This window comes from Ylistrum balloti, unplaced genomic scaffold (assembly GCF_031769215.1).
Source record: "Ylistrum balloti isolate Yb309-2 unplaced genomic scaffold, AGI_CSIRO_Ybal_v1 Utg370706, whole genome shotgun sequence".
Lineage (NCBI taxonomy): Eukaryota > Metazoa > Mollusca > Bivalvia > Pectinida > Pectinidae > Ylistrum > Ylistrum balloti.
Window position 1 is genome coordinate 908,319 of NW_026782423.1, and position 22,483 is coordinate 930,801.

The 22,483-nt window shown below is 36.1% G+C and overlaps 1 protein-coding gene across 1 annotated transcript; it reads right to left on the reverse strand.

The window, feature by feature from the left end:
- Positions 1-278: 278 nt before the first annotated feature.
- LOC132557640 (transmembrane protein 272-like) lies at positions 279-22,209 on the reverse strand. Its single transcript, XM_060222160.1, has 5 exons — positions 22,101-22,209; positions 5,909-6,016; positions 3,628-3,687; positions 2,207-2,413; positions 279-550 (listed from the first exon to the last, which is right to left on the reverse strand). Exons 1-5 carry the CDS (start codon positions 22,207-22,209, stop codon positions 279-281), a joined length of 756 nt encoding a protein of 251 aa, XP_060078143.1.
- Between the last annotated feature and the right edge of the window lie 274 nt (positions 22,210-22,483).

The following is a 22,483-nucleotide window of genomic DNA, read 5'->3' on the forward strand; positions in this document are numbered from 1 at the left end:
AAGACATAAAAGATAACCTGATACACGCTGATAATCATCCCGACATACTGTGTCTTCTGAAGACATAAAAGCTAATTTGGTACACACTGATAATCATCCCGACATACTGCGTCTTCTGAAGACATAAAAGCTAATTTGGTACACACTGATAATCATCCCGACATACTGCGTCTTCTGAAGACATAAAAGCTAATTTGGTACACACTGATAATCATCCCGACATACTGCGTTTTCTGAAGACATAATAGCTAACCCGAAACACGCTGATAATCAACCCGTCATACTGTGCCCTCTGAAGACAGTTGGTGGTCTTCAATTGTTCCGTCGGTTTCGTTGTCGTCGTTGTCAAAGTTTGAGTAGTCTGCGTGAGTGTACATATAGTTGTGGACGATACACATGGCGATGAGTAGCGAGGACTGGAGTAGCAACACAAAAAAGATAATACCAAGGAACGACACTGTAAACCAGTACAATACATAGTCACAGTAATTATCGCTTTCGGCGTGACCAGTGTCCACCTTGTGGATTATACCAAATATCCAAACAATCCCTGTAATAAAATAGAAAGCATGTTACATATATTACACAATTAAATGATATTAGTCGTAACTATCTGAGTATAATCATATAGAGAAAGTATATACGGAATGAAATATCGATAATCATCATTGTTATCATACTGTCTCCCTTCGCAAGGAACATTCCAACATTATATTGAATCATATTATTCAGCTTCATGCAAATATCAATTTCTGGATCTTGAGTACGATGTCTTTAAGTTTTCGATGTAATAAACCAAAAAACAGCGCAATTAATTAATCAAAGGCAATAACAATTGGCCATAGTCCTGACGTAATACTTAAGCAAAAGACACAAACAGAAACTAATGAAACTGAAGATAGATCATAGATCCATATTTCTGTTTTGCTAAGTAAGAATACACATCAGTAATTCTACACCAAAAATCGCCGTGTCTAGTATCTTTTTAATTCCATGGATTATCTGAAACGAATAACTAAGACTCCTGAATGAATATGATTTTCTTTTTTTTCCGTTAAGAAGACATTGACCAAAATTTGTCTAACACAACCATAGAAATATATCTTTTTATAGAGTAGAAATGTGTCTTTTTTACATTTTTTTTTTTACATTTGACACAAGTTCTCTATTCTATTTCTCAGACGTTTAACATAGAACATAAACATCTACATTGCTACACTATCTGTATCACGTATCTGATGGCACAGAGAGCTGTTTCTTTTGCTGTCATGTATTACATCGCTAGCTTCACACACAGACAACAAGGGATATTGGTTCTAATGTTATTTTGCCAAGTATGAAACCATGACATATTCTAAAACAATGGGAGGAGATGCAAGCTTGAAAATGATGTCCAATTATAATGCGAGACATTTATCATTAATAGAATCTGATTTCATTTCGCAAAAATCGTTTTTATTTCTACCAGTCATTGAACAACACCAAATATAGACAGTATTGTGAAATAAAACATATATTCTCATAGTGACACCCCTTTACCAGGATTTGGGTCTGGTAGATGTTTACCGAAATGCCTAATTAGGTATGAGGATGTTGTTATACTATTCTCCGAAAAAAATCATCGATGTCCTGCATCATTTTGATTTACATGTATCGATGATCCTTTTCTGTATTTTATATTGTACAATTTGGGGGTCAAATTTTCCAGATTTAGATCAAATGTTTTCTAACCATAACTTGATATGAATGTTCATTATGTTGTATAGAAAACAGACCATCAATATGAAGCCCCTTAACTTGACACCTATTTTCCTGCTGTCATCCATTAACAATGAGTCATATATCACAATCGATGTAAGACGTATATGATAAACTGCTTACTCTAAGACTTTGAAACTAATACAGAAATTGAACTGACAGGGATGATTGAGCGTTGACTGAGCTCTGTAGACCATGATAGACGCTTTCACACGTGTTCCATGCAGGCTTAATCATCTCAATTTAACGCACAATCCTTAAGCAATAATATTATGTTGATGATATCTCGTGTTACACTGGATAACGGACATGACGTTGACATCTACATATTTATGTTTAGGTTAAACGGAGTGTAAGATCACGCAATACAAATATATTGAACGGTGGACTAACCGAAATTTGAGACGATGTTGCTATATTGTTTTAAATGCATTCAAGAAAAAAATACCTGGTATGGTCCAAAACAAAACCAGAATTCCTAGTATGCTATGGAGAGTTTGAAGTACATCCGGTTCTGTCTCGTCACATGTCTTTCGTCTATTACAACACCAACTTAATATTTTACAAATTGCTCGCAACATGAGTGCGCATCCTCCAACAGCCAAGAACATAGGGACGCATGGTTCACAGGGACAAGCACCGTAACGCAGAATACCTAAAAAAGATAATAGATTGATAATTAAGGTCTTGGATCACACAAAAGGAGGTCAAGGCCACAGACCATAGAACAGTAGTCCATGGTCTCAGACAACACAACAGCAGTCCATGGTCTCAGACAACACAACAGTAGTCAATGCTTTAAGATTACAACTATGAACTTGGCAGCATCGACAATGAATAAACATCAGTTTCAGGGCAATGAGTTATAATCAGGGTTTCAAGCCTGACGGACATCTTTCAATACCTGGATCCACGATATTTAATTGAAGAATACTTAAGTTGGATGTGTTCAACGTTCATTATCATGCCTTTAGTTTGTTTAACTTGAAATGAATTAAAAGTCTTGTGTCGTTGATAGAGCGGAAGATTTTTTTTACTCTTGGTTTTTTCCTACATTTCATCAATTTTAAGATTAAATTCCGATCTAGTTGACCGAACGGTATTTTCTGGTTGTAATTTTGAAGTTTCTAATGATAAAGGAAGCCAGAAGACAGGTCTGTAGACACTGCTATTGGTCTTCAGTCCCAGACGTTTGTCACAACCTGCATGTTATGTTTTAATTCATTCGAATAGTGACAAGGTAAAGAATATACAGACGCGATTTTTAAGAATAATTTAGAATTAAAATTCCTTTGATTTATTACACATCTTCTTTTCTGCTTCTTGACATAAATTGACCTATTTTGATTTTCCTTTTATTACTGCCTTGGTTGCAGCAATTTAGGCCCTTAGGATGAAAGACGAGTTCTACAAGGACGAAAAGACTCTATATTGAGGCTTGGCTACTTATTTGGTTCTACGTTTCCAATCATCGGCATTCGTCTTCATCGGGTTCTGATCCTTCTAATTCTGAAATCACAATGTAAATAATTCTTTTGTTCATATTTTGCCCTAGTTTTATTGAATTTGAGTTTGAAGTTTAAATATGTTGACATGTTGATGTAATTGTTTAAAGTTGATAACCTCTATGTGCCCACTGTACAATCCTTTGTAGAGGAAATTTCTAGTCACTTATGAATTATTTTGTGCAATAATCGGATAATTTGACATTGGGTATATACAGTAAGGATGAAATTGATATGAAACATACATTTTTTGTGGTGATTATGTTAGGAAAATGTAAAAAAAAAAAACCCCAACTATTTAATAGCTATGTACATGTTGGCGGAAACATGACAAAATATTTTACCAGCTGGATGCATAACTTACCTAATACAATAGCCAGGAGACCGATTATAAAACTGCATGCAGACACTGTATATCCAAAAGCTGCAAGAATGGAAAATTATTAGAAACATTTATCATTGATTCTCAGTAAACAACTTGATAATTGTAGAAATATAAAACGACAGCACTTAAAATTTTCTTCTGTCGTTGAAAATTACACACAATTATAATGAATTATTTATGTATTTAATTCTGTTTGCTTGTATAGCTCTCCCTGATGTTGGCTATACATCTATTGGAATGCTGCTTCTGTTTTTCATCAGAAAATTATATCGCTCCATTCGTGGTAATTCCAATGTTGTGGAAATGTTTCCGTTTCTTGATAATGTAGAACATATTTATTGGAAACAATAACCTCCTCCGAAACATACATCTCGACCTTAAGAAATGTAATTATATCGAACCCGTCATCTCTTCCAACATTTGTCATAGAAAATTTGTTGCTTTAATTTCATTGTCAAACATCTCAGAAGATTACATATCCTCAAATCGGTAAGTGTGACTCTCTATAGAACATTACACAATCTGTTGTATGAATATAATGGAAATCTTGCCTTCGCACCTTTGCTCAAGCTAGAAGACGATATCTATATTACTGACGCAATATCAATGAAATATTGTCATTTTTATAATCAAACCAAAAGTGTCAAGGAAGCCAAAACGATTTTTTTAAAGACAAAGGCAACAGGCAGAAGTCTCACATTTTATATTCGGCAGCGAATTTCCACCTGTTTGTCAAATGTCCATTAAAAGTCATAGAAAATCAACAATTCACCGGGGATCTCTTACCAACAGGTCAGTAGAATGTATAAATGTTATCACTGATATGTCTTAATAGTCATTGTAGAAGACCATCTATAAAGGTAAATATGTCTATGGCAGAGACTACATATATATAATATACATGTATGGTCCATGGTGAAGACCATCTATAAATGATATACCTGTATGGTCTATAGCGGTGACCATCTATAAATGACTTACATGTATGGTCTATGGTGAAGACTACCTATAAATGATTTACCTGTATGGTCCATGGCGGAGACTACCTATAAATGATATACTTGTATGGTCCATGGCGGAGACTACCTATAAATGATTTACCTGTATGGTCTATGACGGAGACTACCTATAAATGATTTACCTGTATGGTCTATGACGGAGACTACCTATAAATGATTTACCTGTATGGTCTATAGCGGTGACCATCTATAAATGATTTACCTGTATGGTCCATGGCGGAGACTACCTATAAATGATATACTTGTATGGTCCATGGCGGAGACTACCTATAAATGATTTACCTGTATGGTCTATGACGGAGACTACCTATAAATGATTTACCTGTATGGTCTATGACGGAGACTACCTATAAATGATTTACCTGTATGGTCTATGGGGAAGACTACCTATAAATGATTTACCTGTATGGTCCATGGCGGAGACTACCTATAAATGATTTACCTGTATGGTCTACGACGGAGACTACGTATAAATGATTTACCTGTATGGTCCATGGCGGAGACTACCTATAAATGATTTACCTGTATGGTCTATGACGGAGACTACCTATAAATGATTTACCTGTATGGTCTATGGTGAAGACTACCTATAAATGATTTACCTGTATAGTCCATGGCGGAGACTACCTATAAATGATTTACCTGTATGGTCTATGGCGGAGACTACCTATAAATGACATACCTGTATGGTCTACGGCGGGGACTACCTATAAATGATTTACCTGTATGGTCTATGGCGGAGACTACCTATAAATGATTTACCTGTATGGTCTATGGAGGAGACTACCTATAAATGATTTACCTGTATGTTTTATGGCGGAGACTACCTATAAATGATTTACCTGTATGGTCTATGGTGAAGACTACCTATAAATGATTTACCTGTATGGTCCATGGCGGAGACTACCTATAAATGATTTACCTGTATGGTCTATGGCGGAGACTACCTATAAATGATTTACCTGTATGGTCTATGGAGGAGACTACCTATAAATGATTTACCTGTATGTTTTATGGCGGAGACTACCTATAAATGATTTACCTGTATGGTCTATGGTGAAGGCTACCTATAAATGATTTACCTGTATGGTCAATGGTGGAGACCATCTATAAATGATTTACCTGTATGGTCTATGGCGGAGACTACCTATAAATGATTTACCTGTATGGTCAATGGCGGAGACCACCTATAAATGACATACTGTATGGTCTATGAAGGAGACCATTTATAAATGATTTACCTGTATGGTCTATGGCGGAGAACACCTGTGAAATAAAGGTCATCAAATCCTCTGATTCCTCATATGCACCGATCACTATGGTACACAGACTTGTATTCCGGGACTTATCTGAAACAATAAAACATATGGCTGTCAAAATATCCATTATATTAACAACATGTTGATACATTACCAATATAAACACACAAATTAAGAAGATAATAAGTTTACTATTTGTCTTTTCCTATTTTATATTTTGGTATAACTCATCCACAAGGAGGTGTGATATCGACTCAGTTACAATCTTAAGTGACACAATGGTAGTTAATCCTCGTTTATCCATTTTTGACAGAGGATTGTTTTGTGATTAAGCAATTGATGGTATAGGTCTGGTGAATTCATGGCTATGTTTATCAATCTAAATGTGATATTGAATTATCAGAGACAATACGTGCTTCCATTCGGATCAGCAAGAATGACTTTTTATAAGCGAAAAGCTTGTTTCGCACTTGTTGTAAAAATACATAAAGTTTGTATTATCATATTAACAAAACATGCCCGACATCTATCAGGTCAATACATTGTCAGACTAGAGTCACATATAGTGTTTATCTCAAGTTAGTGAACTGATTACAGACAGGTGTGATTGATTAAGGAAAACATATAACTATTTTTAGAATGGTGTGATACAACATTGATGTATACTGCATCCATCGTACCCGGACAGAATACCGATCTAAAAATACTTTTCCAACATTTTGCCGAGTAAGCATTTTCATCTTCACCTACAGGGTATCATTGTTATGTGATCGAAATCAGACTGTTCGTTACAGAGAAAATTGATTGAAACTAAAAATGCAACCAGCAACCTTTTCGGGTCCTGCCACTAGGCCCTCCAAGGTAGACATTATGAGCCGCTTGTGATGCCAATCAGGTTTAATGGGTTGGCTTATGGAACCTTTGATAATTTCTTTAAACAACAGTCGAACTTGGAAAACTTGAATATCCTTTTAACTTGAAGTACTTTGACGCACTTAACTAAGTAATAAAGACTCGGAAAACTCGAAAACTAGAAAAACCTGATCATTCCTCTTTGTCCAAAGTTCAAAATTTTAGCAATAGATAGCTCATTGACGAAGTGTTACGGCAAACTGTGTCAGTACATCGTCTCACTACATTGATATCGAAAGTTACCTGTAATAGTCCATTTATACATCATATCACTGTGACCTATTCTATCATGCTTACACTATTTACTTCAACCTAGTTTTTCCAGTAATATCCGCCAGGAAACATTTCCATCTAAATTCCAAAATTGAATGTGTAAAGTTGTTTGACGGATTGCTTCGTGTACAATGTAGTCCCGCTCAGACACGATCGGTAAGACTAATTAACGGACCTAGCCAAAACATGTCAGATTAGAGCTGACCCACATGTCAAACGGTTAAAGTTACTTAAAAACGTCAGCAGAACCTTGAATCAAATCGATACCGTTTGTCAACAACAGAATATGCAGAAAAAAGATCTAAAGAATCATGTGATATTTTTCTGAAAAAATTGAACTTCTATTTAGAGACTGGCTCTCGACAGAAATGACAGATGCTTTCAAAGATGAAAAATCCTATATCGTTTGTGTATTTCATTGTGATGGCAAATACATGCTTTGATGTTCATACATGTAAATAGTATCTGAGAATTTACTACCGGAGCTGGTCTTATGTGAGAGCTTACTTGTTTTTATACTACGCCAAACTTTACGTTAATTCTACTCGTTTGTTTAGCTGTTACAGAAATAGTCTTCCTTTTCTGTTCAGATCTCCGACTTGAAACAGGACAAGATATGTATTCACGGGTTATATATTTTTAAAATGTACCTATATTGAAGCTGGATCTTTCGTTTAAAACATTATCAATACTATGACATTGTCTCTCTGCCAATACGTCGCCTTTTTTGTCTTAGAGATGACTGAATTGTATTACTTAAGACATAAGAATCAATTTTTGCGTCTAGTAGCTCGTTAGAGAGCTCAAGTGCGTTTGTATACAATGCATAAATATCATAGACAATAACGATGACGACTATATAACCTAGTCATTGTGTATATACTTTTATTTCCAAACGATTTACATGCTGATAACCAATTGTTTGATCAAATCCTTGTCCTTTAAAGTAACATCATAAAAGTACGGGAATGAATCTGGTTTTGGATAAATTGAATAATATCCTTCTTCAAACACAATCGTTTTACTATTAACTACTTAAATATCGAAATAGCATTGCAGAGGTATTTGATTTATTTATTTTATTTATTTATTTATTTATTTTATTTATTTATTTATTTATTTATTTATTTATTTTATTTATTTATTTATTTATTTTATTTTATTTATTTATTTTATACACACACATAATTTTATTTATTTATTTGCTGTATACACACATATATACACACACACATATATATATATATATATATATATATATATATATATATATATATATTTGTAGCGTCCATTGAACGTAATACTGCATCAGTTCCAAAGCCCGACCAATTAAAACTGCATTGGAGTGTAACTCGAGGAAAACATCGAACATGAAGCAATATGAAATAAATCAAGGATCACGAACCGATGCCTTGATTACACCAGGAAATTCTACAGGATATCTATAGTTATGGGTTTTCGTGGTGTTTCCAAATCCCGAGAGATTAAGAGGAGTCTAGACGTGAGTTGGCGACACACGAGATTAGCCAGCGAAGTCATTCTGTCATAAGTGGGATGCCTCGCCAATCCGAAACGCCCTCCTTTAACATTGCTACAAGATACTTAGACATTTTCAAGATACCATTCCATTTCGGAATAAATTTATTGCCAGGATTTTAAAGCAAAAGGAATTAGGCAATTGGCAAAGCCTATGAAAGCCAGCTTCCTGTTTCGTGTTTTATGAGATTTTTGGTTTCCTCACTATCATTACTGGCTTCTATCTATGACGTTATTGATTAGTCTAGAATTTAATGTTTAAACTATGGCATCGAGTACAACGTTCCATTGATATTAGAAAATATGTTTTGTTCATGCAATATGAATGCGTGACAAAAGTAGAACCCTTATCCCCGAGCGACTTCTAAGTAAAACATCTTCCTCTACATGGTAAAAAATCACGTGACCTCAGTATGTTGCAATCTGATCCCTGATGACTTTCCAATGCATCGGATCAATAATTAATCAAACCTAAATATAATATTTGTTTCAATATCCGTATTTGTCAGCGTGTGGGAAATGGTAGTATTTATGGCGAGAACCATTAACACACTAGAAATATCATTAATAGGCGGTTACATTGCAAAAGTGCATTCATATGAGAAATTATTTTATGTTTTCGAAATAAAACATTACCTAAGTCGATTCGATAATGCAATGTCAATACCATTACTAAAACGTCGTGTTTTTATTTTTATTTATTTTTGTACTTTAAAGTTTGAATGTCTTTCATAATAAACTATAGCATTAGGCCTGAAAATCTCCATTGACATTTTATGACGACTCCAGACTCCTCAAACATATTTTAGTCCCCCCCTCCCGCCACATGCATTATTTATAATGAGACAACAAAACCCAAAACCTGATAACTTAAGGCAACCCATAAAGTCAGTCATGAATTCAGTTATACACTATGAATAATGAAACCGAACCATTTCCTTTATGTAAAACTGCGCTGTTATTTTAAACCATTTTGGTATGTTCTTGTCGAGTTAAAGAGCTGCAACTTGTAATAACAGGCTTCTGTTTATATGTAGATATGTAACATAAAGATATATGTCATTTCTCTATTTGATAGGGAAGAACGAACGTCCTTAATCTCTTTTCTTCACAAACAATTGGTTCCCTCTCATTGTCTCCCCTGGCAGCGACTCGGTGTTAGGCCTTTTGATTTAGCATTTGTTTGCATGTATGAGGAAGGTGCTATGGGCTTTTCTCCATGGCTATGCCTTGCTTGGGTCAGTCAAATGGTTCTATACTATACCTGTTTGAAGTTGAACATGTAACATTGAAATATATGTATTTATACTGGTGTCATTTTGATAGACCAACAAAATGCCATGCCACTATACATGGCCCATAACTTTTCACAAAACTGGTATTATCAACGGGCCCTTGAAATGTTACCACTGCAGTAGGAGCAGTCCTTTGAGAACCTGAATTTGTTGCTCGACGCTAAATTCAGACATGTAGAACAGTAAACACGTAACTATCGAACTGTTAAAGACCATATACGATGTACAACGTATTTTGGATTTGAAATGTCGTCCGCCAAACAATTTAGCCTAATTTGTAGTGCTTATGCCGTAGGGACCATACTAAAAAGAATCTTCAGACGTCAAATAGCGATAACGTCACAATGGAGTCCTCAGCCAGCCACAATTTCGCTTCGTGTTATTTTAATTTTATGATACTATTACAAGTACGCAACGTGCGTCATTGAACTGATATTTAAATAAGCTTTATGTCTTATTAGCTTCCAAAGTGTATTTAATAAATCCATCTGTATGCGTGAAATGTATCTTTCATTTTCTTTTGTCAATACATTTGTTTCTGTATCTTTCGTTAAGTCACGTGTAAGAGATGAGTATTAGAATCTAATATTTGTGATGACGACTCGTCATATACCGTCTGTTCTCTGGCCATTGTTGTGGTAAGATCTGCGAGAACAAATTCCACACAATGTAAGATCTAGAAAACCGACAAGGATCGTGTCACTGGGTCTCAGGTGTGACGCAGAATTAACGGTAAATATTCTAAGAAAACAATATCAAATTTCGCCATACACGCCATGCTGATCAATGTTTTCTCGTACCGATTTATTACCATTTTAAGTTCAAATTTAAAAAAAAAGCCTATAGATATTGAGAACACCGATGCCATATCTAACGTGAACATAAGGTAACCATGTCGTTACACGATAAATTAAAAACATTCAGTATAACGTCTAATTAAAAAATCGAATAGGAAAACAAATAAATAAATGCTAAACAACCTACGTGGTCTCATTTGTTATTTACTTAATAGACACAGTGTCTTTGAATAGACGCCCGGAATTGCAGTCGTAGACAGTCTTACCTATAACTCAGTAGAACTTATTAAGATATAAGCTATTCCTAATTGTATCCTAACAAAGATCGTACACGTATGTTAAAGGACTATAGAAAAGACAAGTGAATAACATCTCTCATTAAATAATTAGATAGAGTAGAACCACATAAGGAAACTCCATCATAACATCTGACCTTTAGTTATACATTCATATTAAAAGATGGAACGAACACGTGTATGAACGTACGGAAAACAAAATTATTAATTAATTCCCGTTTAACGCTGTGTGACGTCAGCAGGAAATTGGAAACCTTGCCAAACATTTTCAATGAAAAAAAAACGAATGATACAAAAATAGGAAACACTTGAATTGATTGGGTTTTTCGGAAGTGGAATTTTGTGTTCGGTATGAGAGATGTCAATCGAAGCAGCACTGTTAAAAGCTAAGCAATGAAGAAAAAATATCGAACGAAAATGCACGTGATGGAAGTCTTCATTTTATGGAAAAAACGTTCAAAATAGCAGCAACCAAACTATTAAATAGACATCGAATCATTGACAAAAAACCGTGTAAAGAAAAACGTTTCATTTCTAATATCGATTTTTGATTGCCTATAATTAGTTATTGAATTGAGTTAGGAATGCACTTTTTGTGGGTTGTATGTGGTTTTAAATTATTAATGGATCGGCGAGAGCTCAGAAAAGGCAGCGAGATGTTGGGCTTTCATGAAATTTGATTTTATCAGCAAAGAGGAGAGTTTTAAAGAAATAAACATGACAACTGGTAACATCATCGAGACATGATATTTATAGCGAGGAGAAAGAGACGCAACGAGACATATATATTTATAGGAAGAAAGAAAGAGACACAACGAGACATATAGATATTTATAGCGAGGAGAAAGAGACATATAGATATTTATAGCGTAAGAGAGCAAAGACATATAGACAAGGAGAAAGAGACGCAACGAGACATATAGATATTTATAGGGAGGAGAAGAGAAAGAGACGCAACGAGACATAGATATTTATATCAAGGAGAAAGAGACGGAACAAGACATAGATATTTATAGGAAGAAAGAAAGAGACACAACGAGACATATAGATATTTATAGCGAGGAGAAAGAGACGCAACGAGACATATAGATATTTATAGCAAGGAGAACAAGACGCAACGAGACATATTGATATTTATAGCGAGGAGAAAGAGACGCAACGAGACATATAGATATTTATAGGGAGGAGAAGAGAAAGAGACGCAACGAGACATAGATATTTATATCAAGGAGAAAGAGACACAACGAGACATATAGATATTTATAGCAAGGAGAAAGAGACGCAACGAGACATATACATATTTATAGCGAGGAGAAAGAGACGCAACGAGACATATAGATATTTATAGCAAGGAGAAAGAGACGCAAAGAGACATATAGATATTTATAGCAAGGAGAAAGAGACGGAACAAGACATATAGATATTTATATCAAGGAGAAAGAGACGGAACAAGACATATAGATATTTATAGCGAGGAGAAAGAGACGCAACGAGACATATAGATATTTATAGCAAGGAGAAAGAGACGCAACGAGACATATAGATATTTATAGCGAGGAGAAAGAGACGCAACGAGACATAATGATATTTATAGCGAGGAGAAAGAGACGCAACGAGACATATAGATATTTATAGCGAGGAGAAAGAGACGCAACGAGACATATAGATATTTATAGCAAGGAGAAAGAGACGCAACGAGACATATAGATATTTATAGCGAGGAGAAAGAGGAAGAAAGGAAAGAGATCAGCAAGTTATAAGAACAATGAAACGTTCACAAAGACAAAGATGAATTAAGGAAGTAAATTCAAAGAAAAAACAATGAGGACAAGGTGTATGACTAGACCTTAATAATGACACAGGTCTAAATAGTATATAAGGTTTCCATATTGTAATATATATCTGAAATCTCAATTTATTTGACAATAAGGTATATACACTTGTATAAAACTTTCCGTATCAACCACGGAGCGAACAGAGGGGCGTTATCCTTTTATCATCACAAATCGTGAAATCCTGTCATATTCGATGTCAACAACTTGTGTTTTTTACAGCAATGTACGTACTTATAGCTGTCACATCGAGAGTGTCGTTTAGCCAGAAGCATGTTCTCCACCAACTTTGAAGATTTGAATGTACATTATCGTAAACACCCTGTGGTCACAGACGTAACTGCGGTGACCTCAATATGGTGTCTACAGCCTCTAAATTACCACAGGAACCAGGTTATTTCCTATTTCGTGTACAACATTATCAATTAGTTGTAGTAAACACAAATTTCATTTGAATAGATAACTTAATTTTGGCACCTTAATTAAGAATGCGTGGAAAACACTTTTGTTGATTACTGTCCAGGTTTTAAATGATGATAACATTGTATGCAAAATTGAAAGCCCAACTTCTTGTTAAAATGTAAATCCTTTTTTCACTGTTTTAACTCTCGATTGTCTTACGCACAGTAATAGTTTACTTGCTTAGTCATCTAACCGGAACGGTTTCGACAGTTCCACTAAGTCATCATGGTGGAAAAATTAAGGAACTGATACTGAAAAAAGCGATGTTTATTTTAACCTGATAACAAAGTTTACCAAAGCAGCCATGATAACCGCTCACCGTTTTCCTGAACAAAGAATACATATTTTGAATTTCTTCTCTATTTCTTCCACTGGAATTTAGCTAAAATTTGCTTGAAATGATCTCGGGACATTTTTTTATGAAGGGGTGGGGTGGGGCGTAGGGGTGGCTGTATAGTACCAGGCCATTATTGCCCAGAGACCTCTTGTTTTGTTTACGACATTATTTTAGGGGGTAGAGGTAGGGGAGCGGTTTGGAAAGATGTTTCATACTAGCAGTGTACAGGTCAAGTGCTGAAAGCATGAGATGCTTTCCCAGTAAATGATTTATTGAATTAATACGTCCGTGAATGTGAATGTCATCGTACTGAGGAGTACATTACACCGTGAATGTCATCGTACTGAGGAGTATATAACACCGTGAATGTCATCGCACTGAGGAGTATAAAACACCGTGAATGTCATCGTACTGAGGAGTATATAACACCGTGAATGTCATCGTACTAAGAAGTATATAGCGCTGTGAATGTCATCATACTAAGGAGTATATTACGCAATGAATGTCATCATACTGAGGAGTATATAGCGCTGTGAATGTCATCATACTAAGGAGTATATTACGCAATGAATGTCATCGTACTGAGGAGTATATTGGGCTATGAATGTCATCGTACTGAGAAGTATATAACGCTATGAATGTCAATGAACTGAAGAGTATATAACGCTGTGAATGTCAATGAACTGAGGAGTATATTACACCATGAATGTCATCGCACTGAGGAGTATATAGTGCTGTGAATATCATCGTACTGAGGAGTATATAGCGCTGTGAATGTCAATGAACTGAGGAGTATATAATGCTGTGAATGTAATCGTACTGAGAAGTATATAATGCTGTGAATGTCATCGTACTGAGGAGTATATTGCGCTATGGATTATGCAACCACAGACAACATAGATGGGATGCACCTGAATGGATTCTTGTATTAAAAGCAATGTCACATTGACGTAGATTATATACATTTAGATTGTGAGATAAAATACTTCACATCATAGACTTCATAAAATAGCATATCTGCTGGCGACAGGTACGATAAGGAAGTTGTACAATTAAGATATGTATCGTGACAAAAATATATTTTCCCGTGAATATTGTCTGCTTTATTTGTTTTTCACAATTAATGTCTATGACTATTGATCTATCAGATGTATTACAGGAACTACAAAGATTTAGAATATCCATGGAGTTTCTCACATATCCTATGTTAAATCATTGCAGCTTCACGTGTAATAAGTCTATCGGAGACCTATCAAGGCTGCACATTCTGTGAAAACTTAAGATGATTGGCGTCCATCTCGGAGCAAAGCAGATACGAGCAGGATTTAGATGATAATCTACCGTCCGTATTCAGCTGTCGGGACATTATATATCTTATGGTATTTTATACCCACATCATGAAATTACCGCTGTATTGTTGAACATGGCCGTCATTCATGTTTCAGATTTTTTTCTTCTCAAAATTTATTTTTGTGTTGTTTTTGTGAAGCCTTGTTCCGGCAGAAGTATAAAAATAAATAAGAACTTATGAAAAGGATGACACCACTCAACCTACCACCATGTTTGTACGCGGATTTCGTAGCTGGACAACGAATGTCTCCTTGGATATGCAGACGCATATGTAAATATATTACATGTACCATATTTTCTCTAGAATGGAATTCTATAATCTGATATTTCAAGGACAAAATACTTTAACCCAGGCCATCGCTCAGACAAACTGCAGAGTAGAATACTGATTACTAGGTAGAAAGTGTTTGTTTAACATATAAGAATGACGTTTCGCTATAATTGAGATCCTGAGGCGAAGATCTGGATTTAAGGCCAACTATATCCAACACCATTTATTCATTGTATCTATTGCGTTGACCGCAAGATGTAACCAATCTTCAAATGAGGCACAACCCTGTCATATCATAGAATCATGGACATTCACACAGGAACCAATGACTAATGAAGCCAATTTCAGTTCATTTCTATGTCCTAGTCATGTAATTAGGTCCGCGCGTGATAATACAGTCTGTATAAGCCATATCTAGGTGTCCACAACCATATCTGTCGTCCATTGGAAGCAGGACCGACTCATACAAGTCTTATCAAAATGATTCACCTGTACAACTTATTGATGTTTTCAATATATTTGTATATTAGAACGCTGTATTACGTTAATCGTGACATGACTTGTCCTTTGATCGCCGGGTATTTATAGGTAATTCTGACGTCTACTTCGTATTTAAACCCACAAGTGATTCACACAGTGTCCCATGAATCAAGACACGTGGTGAATTATAAAACATTTTCTTATGTAGGATTTTCATTAATTGATTTTAGACGCATAACAAAATTCGTGGTTTTTATTACAATCAGTATACACAAATCACAAACTGGTTTTCTCAAGTGTTGAAATGGGATAATAATCCAACACAAAAGAAATTGCCTCAAAACGCATACGTATGTTAATGCGTCGAATGATTTAGTCAAAAGTAATTATCTATTTAAAAATAGGCTTAGTTGTTACCATGGCTACGATCGAAAATCGCCAGAAATAGAAACTCTAGATATGACAAGAATCTGAGAAATTTGTGCACGGGAACATTCTTATCATAAATGAAAGTAGGATGTGAACAGATCACTTTGATAGCTGTTTTGGCAATAATTGTTTCAAAATTAAATAAACACTCACCGATAAGTGTAGTCACTATTAATATAGACCTTCTACATAACTTAATATCGTAGATAAGAATATTGAGTATTACATGCACGTGCAGTACGTAATAAAACATCACATAGTATCTGCTCAGGTTCAAATACAGAGATTTTCTTTTCTCAAATTGCTAGCGGCAATCAGATTAAATTGAATGGCAGAGCCACTAGGATAAAAAAATGTTATTATGGGCTTGTGAAGAAGGAACACAATTTGGTGTAGAACGAAATCAATCACCACCACAGAATACCAATGGTAACTACTGCGTAGTCTTTTTCTTGGTTTTTATACAATAAAGGTGCGCCGTTCTTACATGACCAAAGCCGATGTTTAACACGACCAAATCCAAAGTTGGTGCATTGCCATCTTTGCGGTCTGGGGAGGTTAATCATGGGCTATTCTGGTATGCTCCATCTCCTGTTGATGTTAGATCTCGCACAAGCTTTTTTACTGTCATTTATGATATAATATAAACAATTCCGTAATGAAGTCTTTTTAAAATGTTGTTCTCCAACGCGCTGCTGATAATCGTTTTTATGATTTATTACTTGTAAAAGCACAAAACGGCCAGGAATGAAAAACCAGATTAATTCAATGAATTTTCTATGAATTCATGGTGTTTATGCATTTTGTAATTCCGAACGATACACTGATAGGATTTTTCTGTCAATTTTGCTGCAAGCTTAATCCCCATTGATTCCTTTTCAAAATGAATGATCGTGTGATAGTTACAGTGTTAAACGAAAATGGATGAGTCATCAGACTAATCGTAACATGCTTTTTGAGTAACGGATTATATGAATCTATAGACCATTGGGTCACTTTCAGGACATTTGTTAGCATCGTTCAATCACTGTTTATTTATATCAGCAGCGTTCACTAACGATCTAGATTGATACACTGTGACCTACAATTTGTGTTAAAATAATGCGACATCAATAAAAAAAATGACAGACAAAACGCTCAAGGTGATAACACTGAAATATAGATTCACAGTTACCATTCCGGGGAATATAACACAGAGTCGGATTCACAGTTAGCTTTCCGGGGAATAAAACACAGACTCAAATTATTTTTTACTTTTCCCGGGAATATAGCATAGACTCGGACTCACAGTTAGCTTTCTCGGGAATAAAACACAGACCCGGATTCATACTTAGCTTTTCCGGAAAATAACAAATGAAGACCTGGAATCACAATTGACTTTCCCGGAAATATGACTCTCGGTAACACAGATCCGGATTCATGGTTAGTTCCTTCATTTTCACGTTTTACGGCACGTGAATGTTTGTGGCAGTGATCAGATCAGACGCAAATTAAATTCATTTGATTTTGAAGTTTCGTTAAAATAAATAAATAATAATAAAAACGCTATGTCTCCATTTTCTCTCCAACTGAGTATTTCTGCACAAAACACAAGATCTCATCCCATAAGAGGCAAATATATCGGCATTCTTGGTCATTTTACATTTTATTGTTAAATGCATTTTGTACAGCATACATCGATTTACTGATATCAGCCAATATTGAATCATACTAGAATCAATGATTTTACTCCAGAGAAATTTAAACTATAACGTCAAGTTACACCAGGTTTATTATGGGCCATGTTGGCGTATTAACTCTATTATGGGTTATGTTGGGGTATTAACTCTATTTTGGGTAATGTTGGGGTATTAACTCTATTATGGGTTATGTTGGGATATTGACTCTATTATGGGTTATGTTGGGGTATTAACTCTATTATGGGTTATGTTGGGGTATTAACTCTATTTTGGGTAATGTAGGGGTATTAACTCTATTTTGGGTAATGTAGGGGTATTAACTCTATTATGGGTTATGTTGGGATATTGACTCTATTATGGGTTATGTTGGGGTATTAACTCTATTATGGGTTATGTTGGGGTATTAACTCTATTATGGGTTATGTTGGGGTATTAACTCTATTATGGGTTATGTTGGGGTATTAACTCTATTATGGGTTATGTTGGGGTATTAACTCTATTATGGGTTATGTTGGGGTATTAACTCTTATTTTGGGTAATGTTGGGGTATCAACTCTATGGGCTATGCTAGGGTATTTAATCTACATTGGGTTATGTTTGGATATTCATTCTATGGGGCATGCGTGGTTATTTCATATAGTTTAGGCCATACTGGGTTTTTTTTTTAATTTAATCTAGGCCATGCATGGGTATTTACTCTTGTCTAGGTCATGCTGGGGTATCTAATCTAGTCTAGATCATGCTGTGGTATCTAATTATCTTGCCTTGGTCATGCTTGGGTATTTCATCTTGCCTAGGTCGTGCTGGGGTTTTTAATCTTGTCTAGGTCATGCTTGGGTATTAATCTGGTCTAGGTCATGCTTGGGTATTTAATCTTGTCTAGGTCATGCTGGGGTATTTAATCTTGTCTAGGTCATGCTTGGGTATTTAATCTTGTCTAGGTCATGCTGGGGTATTTAATCTGGTCTAGGTCATGCTGGGGTATTTAATCTGGTCTAGGTCATGCTTGGGTATTTAATCTTGTCTAGGTCATGCTGGGGTATTTAATCTGGTCTGGGGTATTTAATCTGGTCTAGGTCATGCTGGGGTATTTAATCTGGTCTAGGTCATGCTGGGGTATTTAATCTTGTCTAGGTCATGCTTGGGTATTTAATCTTGTCTAGGAAATGCTGGGGTCTTTAATCTGGTCTAGGTCATGCTTGGGTATTAATCTGGTCTAGGTAATGCTTGGGTATTTAATCTGGTCTAGGTCATGCTTGGGTATTTAATCTTGTCTAGGTCATGCTGGGGTATTTAATCTTGTCTGGGTCATAATGGGGTATTTAATCTTGTCTGGGTCATGCTTGGGTATTTAATCTGGTCTAGGTCATGCTGGGGTATTTAATCTTGTCTAGGTCATGCTTGGGTATTAATCTGGTCTAGGTCATGCTGGGGTATTTAATCTTGTCTAGGTCATGCTGGGGTATTTAATCTTGTCTAGGTCATGCTGGGGTATTTAATCTTGTCTAGGTCATGCTTGGGTATTTAATCTTGTCTAGGTCATGCTGGGGTATTTAATCTTGTCTAGGTCATGCTGGGGTATTTAATCTTGTCTAGGTCATGCTGGGGTATTTAATCTGGTCTAGGTCATGCTTGGGTATTAATCTGGTCTAGGTCATGCTTGGGTATTAATCTGGTCTAGGTAATGCTGGGGTATTTAATCTTGGCTAGGCCATGCTTGGGTATTTAATCTAGTCTAGGTCATGCTGGGGTATTTAATCTTGGCTAGGTCATGATTGGGTATCTAATCTAGTCTAGGTCATGCTGGGGTATTTAATCTGGTCTAGGTCATGCCGGGGTATGTAATCTGGTCTAGGTCATGCTGGGGTATCTAATAATCTAGTCTATGTCATGCTTGGGTATCGAATAATCTTGTCTAGGTAATGCTGGGGTATATAATCTAGTCTTGGTCATTCTGGGGTATTTAATCTGGTCTAGGTCATGATTGGGTATCTAATCTAGTCTATGTCATTCTGGGGTATCGAATAATCTTGTCTAGGTAATGCTGGGGTATATAATCTAGTCTTGGTCATTCTGGGGTTTTTAATCTTGTCTAGGTCATGATTGGGTATTTAACTTTGTCTAAGTCATGCTGGGGTATTTAATCTGGTATAGGTCAAGCTTGGGTATTTAATCTGGTCTAGGTCATGCTGGGGTTTTTAATCTTGTCTTGGTCATGTTTGGGTATTTAATCTTGTCTGGGTCATGCTGGGGTATTTAATCTTGTCTGGGTCATGCTGGGGTATTTTATCTTGTCTATGTCATGCTGGGGTATTTAATCTTGTCTGGGTCATGCTGGGGTATTTAATCTGGTCTAGGTCATGCTCGGGTATTTAATCTTGTCTAGGTCATGCTGGGGTATTTAATCTTGTCTAGGTCATGCTGGGGTATTTAATCTTGTCTAGGTCATGCTTGGGTATTTAATCTGGTCTAGGTCATGCTTGGGTATTTAATCTTGTCTAGGTCATGCTGGGGTATTTAATCTTGTTTGGGTCATGCTGGGGTATTTAATCTTGTCTGGGTCATGCTGGGTTATTTAATCTTGTATAGGTCATGCTGGGGTATTTAATCTTGTCTAGGTAATGCTGGGGTATTTAATCTGGTCTAGGTTATGCTTGGGAATTTAATCTGGTCTAGGTCATGCTAGGGTATTAATCTGGTCTAGGTCATGCTGGGGTATTTAATCTGGTCTAGGTAATGCTGGGGTATTGATTCCATTTTGGGTTTTGTAAGGGTATTCTCTCTATTATGGGTCACACTTGGGTATTTATTTTCGCCCCTCAGACAAGGATAACCCACATAATAACCTTCCTAGATCTTTCTAGCTCGCCCGATCTGTCTGGTACTCCTACGTGCGTTTTCGCGGATTATCTTTACAAATTGGTGTATTCATCCGTGTGTAGGCGTACGTATATATCGGTTAAAAATTTGCTTTGTGGTTTACATTATCTGTTTTTGTAAATCTTTGATGTTGTTGATAAATAGGATTTTCACTGTAAAATGTGTTTTTTTTTACGTGAGGCATACATTGTTTACGCGGCATTATGCAAACGTTGTTTAAAAGTGAAGAGACTGTGTGGGTTTTGCGAGGCTCCCACGGAATACGCCAAACTCTGATGAAAGATTGAATAATTTTCAGAGTAGTAGGTGCAAGAAAAATCTCTGTTACTTGTAACTAAGCGAGATCGGGGTATATCAGTCGAGGGCCAACCTGCTGTAACATAATCCTAACCGAGACGTTAGCCGAGGTAAGGACGTTACAGGATCTTAATCTAGTCTAGGTCATGCTGGGGTATCTTATCTACTTTGTGTCCTGCTTAGGTATTTAACCTAGTCTAGGTCATGCTAGGTATTCACTCTATTTTGAGTTATGTTGGGGTATTTACTCTATTTTGGGTCCTACTGGGTATTTACTCTATTTAGGGTCCTGCTGGGTATTTACCCTATTATGGGTCCTGCTGGGTATTTACTCCTGCTGGGTATTTATTCTATTTAGGGGCCTGCTGGGTATTTACTCTATTATGGGTCCTGCTGGGTATTTACTCTATTATGGGTCCTGCTGGGTATTTACTCTATTTTGGGTCCTGCTGGGTATTTACTCTATTTTGGTCCTGCTGGATATTTACTCTATTTGGGTATTTACTCTATTTTGGGTCCTGCTGGGTATTTACCCTATTATGGGTCCTGCTGGGTATTTACTCCATTCAGAGTCCTGCTGGGTATTTACTCTATTATGGGTCCTGCTGGATATTTACTCTATTATGGGTCCTGCTGGGTATTTACTCTATTTTGGGTCCTGCTGGGTATTTACTCTATTTTGGGTCCTGCTGGGTATTTACTCTATTTTGGGTCCTGCTGGGTATTTACTCTATTATGGGTCCTGCTGGGTATTTACCCTATTATGGGTTATTCTGGAACATTAACCCTATTTTATGCCTTATTTTGGTATTTACTACAATTTGGGTTTTGCTTGGGGACCAAATCTAGTTTGGGTCAGGCTGGGATATGCTGACAATTCTTGATCATATTTATGTTTTAAAAGCCACACTAGTGTTTTTTTTTAGTAAAGAGCGGAGAAATGCTGTATACAAGATAAGGACAGATATACAATCTTATGAGTCAGTCAATAATCCCCCTTGTACGACAGTGGGGACATACGTACACATACAAAATGCGTGCTACAAACCTGATGTGTGCATACTTGATTCCACATGACCACTTTCCGCGTCAACGTCCCGACCCCCAGGAAGCAGGGTGTCAGTTGCCACCGGTGTCGTCTGCTCGAAGTCAGTCATTTTGATACTCAGATACTCAGTTGACTTTCCTGTACTCTCCAAATGTTTTGATTTCTATTCACAGAATATCGACATCGTACATTTAATATCCATTCTAACCTCAACCATTGTTTGTTGGTTATTCACAAGTCATCACATTACGTTGTTCCATTGGAAAGCAGTGAAAAGCTCTGGTCCTTTGGTATTAAATTAAACTCCGTGTTTGTGAGAGTTCAAATAGCACATCATTCGGACTTAAGTTCTGCATAAAAACTGTCATCATTGCCCCAGCCTC